The 3,589-nt window shown below is 66.3% G+C and overlaps 1 protein-coding gene across 1 annotated transcript; it reads right to left on the reverse strand.

The window, feature by feature from the left end:
• Nucleotides 1-286: 286 nt before the first annotated feature.
• DMRTA2 (DMRT like family A2) lies at nucleotides 287-2,174 on the reverse strand. Its single transcript, XM_042874062.1, has 2 exons — nucleotides 1,634-2,174; nucleotides 287-1,563 (listed from the first exon to the last, which is right to left on the reverse strand). The coding sequence occupies exons 1-2, from the start codon at nucleotides 2,172-2,174 to the stop codon at nucleotides 695-697; spliced, it is 1,410 nt and encodes a 469-aa protein (XP_042729996.1). The 3' UTR covers nucleotides 287-694.
• Between the last annotated feature and the right edge of the window lie 1,415 nt (nucleotides 2,175-3,589).

The following is a 3,589-nucleotide window of genomic DNA, read 5'->3' on the forward strand; positions in this document are numbered from 1 at the left end:
CAAACGCCTTTGACAATGCCAGGTGATAGGAAGTCACTCCCACCTGCACGTTGAGCTTTTATTTGTACATTTTCCGACAGCTTTCTGCTTTAACGATGAAAAACGTAATTAAACGCGTTTGTATAAATGTCAAATTCCTTTAAATACTGCGCTCGCCACATGCATTCCCCAAAGCACACCCTCACCGTCTGACAAAGCACTTCCACTTATACCTTTGATTTTTTAATAGAAAATAACATTTATTTCTATGAAATGGAAACACAGAGTTACCTGTTAGAACAGCAAGAATCGCTACAGCGGAACAAGAAAGCAATGTCCTTGAGATCACATATGGAGGAGGCAATCACCCACCGGCCCCTACGGGCAGCCACCACCGCTCCGTGTGCACACGGCTCCGGGGCAGGATGGAGGGTGGTGCGGCGGCGTATTTTGGTCCGGAGACAGATTTCGCCTCTACGCCGGGAAGCGTTACGACGTGCTGCCTAACCCTTAGCTTAACGTTAATACCGAGTTCACCTACGAGTTACATTAATAACTTAGATTTCCATTTTATAACATTATACACTTGCTAGTATACATATATATACGTACGTGCGGGGGGAGCGGGCGCCCACACCGCAGATATCCGTGCCTATGGCCATAAGCACGCAGCGGGACCCACGCCCCGACGCTCCCGCGCACACCTCGCGCCTCGCTATTGCTTCTCGGGGTTGTTGTTGACCATGGGCCCGTAGAGCCCCCCGGAGTACACCTGCTCCTTGTGCACGGCGGAGCGCTCCCGCATGAGGTCGCTGAAGGCGTAGTCCACGGGCGGGCGGAAGCCGAGCGCGGGCACGAGGCCGGCGGTGGAGTACGGGGCCATGAAAGCGAGGCCGCGGCCGTGCGCCGAGTAGGCGAGGCGCAGCGGGTTGAGTCCCAGCGGCGCGCCCAGCGGATAGGCACCGGCTTCGGCCCCGAAGTGCGTGGCGTTGGGCTGCAGCGGGGAGAAGGCGGAGCGGCTGCCCAGCGCGCCGATGGCGGGGGCCATGGCGCCGGCGATCAGCGGGCGGTGGTGGGCGGTGGGAGCGGGCGGGAGACCCTGCAGAGCGCCGTCCCGAGCCCAGCTCTCCTCGGGGCCCTTCTCCGGGCCGCGGTTGTTGAGGATCTGCTCGATGGCCTGCACCACGTCCCCGCCGCAGCCCTGCAGCACCAGCTCCAGCACGCCGCGCCTGTGCGCCGGGAAGACGCGCGTCAGGATGTCGATGGGAGTCCGCTGCCGGCCGCCGGCCGAGGGCGACGGGTCCCGCTCGTCCTTGTCTGCCTCCGAGCCCGAGTCCGAGCCCAGCGGGCTGATGGAGCCCGGGCTCTCCTCGCCCTCCTTCGGCCCTTTGGAGACGGGCGAGCTGAGGAAGGACTCTCCGTCGCCGTTCTCCGAGCCCGAGCCGTGGCGGCCGTCCGGGGAAGAAGTGCCGGGCGCGGACTCCCCGTCGGGGGACGGCGGCTTCCCGCCCGCCTGCTGCGGGGTTGCGGCGCGGCCGGGCAGCAGCGTCTTGGGGAACAGCTCGAACTTCTGCACCTTCGGCTCTGCGGGGCGCGGGGGGAGAAGGGAGGGAGAGAGCGCGTCAGCGCGGCCGCCCGGGGGACGGAGCCCGGCCCGCAGCCCCCCGGCCCGCGGCCCCGTCCCCCCGCGGCGCGGCCTCACCTGAGGCGCCGGCGCCTCCCTCGCCGCCGGCCCCGGCGCAGACGGAGCCGAAGACCTCGTAGGCAGGCCGGGGAGGGATGATGCCGTTGGCGGCCGCCAGGGCCAAGCCCTCGGCGGTGCCGTAGAGCAGCTGCAGCTCGCGGGCCTCGTTCTCCTCCTGCGCCTGCTGCCGGCGCAGCGCCACCTGGGCGGCCATGACGCGCTGCCGCTCGGCGATCAGCGTGCACTTGGCGCACATGCAGTCCTTCCAGCGGCAGTACCGCTTGTGGCCCTTCAGCGCCGACACCACTCCGTGGTTGCGGCACCGCGCGCACTTCGGTGTCCGCGGGTACTTCTCGGCCGCCCGCAGCAGCAGCGGCGGGGCCCGCAGCAGGCTCCCGGCCACGCTCACCGGCAGGGTCGCCGCCGCCGCGGCCGCCGCGGCCGCCACTGAACTGGGGGGCACCGGGGGGGGCGCGGCGGGGACGCTGGGCAGCTCCGAACGCAGCTCCATCCCGGCACCCGCCGGCCGCGGCTCCCGCCGCGCGCCCGCCCGATACGGCCTCGGCGCGCCGACACCGGCCGCTCAGCGCTGCCCCCCGCTCACCCAGCGGGGCGGCCCCGAGCGCATCCCGCCGCGGTCCCGCCCGGCTCCCCGCTCCCCGCTTTAGCTGCGGACACCCTCACGGCACGGCGGCACCTCCAACGACGCGATCTCGCCGACTAAAATCCAGCAGGAATTTAAAAAATGGTAAAAAAGAAAAAACAACAAAAACGCCCCACGAGCCGCCGCACCATGCCAGGCTCGGACCGCAGCCCCGGCCCGTCTCAGGCAGAGGAAGGCGGAGCCGGGACCCCCTTCCCGGGTCGGGTCGGGCCGGGCCGGGCCGGCTCCGCTCTGTTCGGCCCCGCTCAGGACGCGTTCGCACCGCTCGGCGCGTGCGGCCCTGACGGCCGGATCTAGCGGGAGAGCGGGAGACCGCGTTCGCCGCCGCGCCGCCACTCGCGCTATTGTTGCGCCCCGCGTTGCCATTAGGCAACATTTGACAACAATGTGGCGCCTGCTATTGGCCAGGGGCGGGAGGCGCCGCTCTGATTGGCCGCCCGACGGGCCCGCCGCGTCCGCCCGGCAGCTGCCAGAGCGCGCCTCGCCCGCGGAGAGTCGGGAGGGTCCGGGGGGAGCGCGGAGCGGGCGTGGGTGTGAGTGAGTGCGTGCGTGCGTGCGTGAGTGTAAAGTGTGCTCGATCGCTGCTACCTGAGTTCGATTTTTTTTCCCCTTTAATCCGGTTGAAAATGTAATCGCCTCGCCTACTGCTTGGGCTTCTTACATTTTTTTCCGAGTGTCGCTTGTCATAAGGGTGGGGGGGAAATAAGTGACAAGTCAGGCCGAGGTCTCCCTTCCACCTGGAGATCCTGTTCTGTAATAGAATCTAACGACAGCTCTCTCCGTCGATAGGGTATCTACCGACGCCCTTCTTTCTGTCTCACTTTCTCTCTCTTTTCTCCCTTTTGCTCTTTCTCTATTTCTCCCTTCTCTCTCTCCCTTTCGTTCTTTCGTTCTGTTTCTCTCTCCCCTTCATCCCGACCCCCCGCCCCGCAGCTGGATGCCGCAGCGCCCGCAGACCCGCAGTGCCGCATCCCTCACTGCCCCGCCGTCCCCATGCCGTTCCGCGGGGCCCGGTGCCGAGCTCGGGCTGGGAGCGGTGCGCCTTTACCATTAACCACCATTAACAACCCCTAACCACCATTAACCACCATAAATCACCATGAACCACTCCACTTTGACGTCACCCTCGCCGCTCGGGGGGGGGGGGGGGTAACAGCACGGGAGGTTCGGCTGGTAACGTCGGCTCCCGCTGCCTGAGGGCTCGCACCACCGCTTCCCACGGGACACCTTCGGGCTCCGCGGCATTTTTTTGCCCCTCGTTC

Source organism: Lagopus leucura, unplaced genomic scaffold, assembly GCF_019238085.1.
Source record: "Lagopus leucura isolate 7727_CA_CO unplaced genomic scaffold, USGS_WTPT01 Super-Scaffold_100009, whole genome shotgun sequence".
NCBI classification, from domain to species: Eukaryota; Metazoa; Chordata; class Aves; order Galliformes; family Phasianidae; genus Lagopus; species Lagopus leucura.

Excerpts from the sequence above, each read along its gene's own strand:
- DMRTA2 (XM_042874062.1), bottom strand. The coding sequence starts at position 2,174 with ATGGAGCTGCGTTCGGAGCTGCCCAGCGTCCCCGCCGCGCCCCCCCCG. Across the intron at positions 1,564-1,633 it reads CGCGGGCCGGGGGGCTGCGG|AGCCGAAGGTGCAGAAGTTC; the intron begins GCCGGGCTCCGT and ends CGCGCCCCGCAG.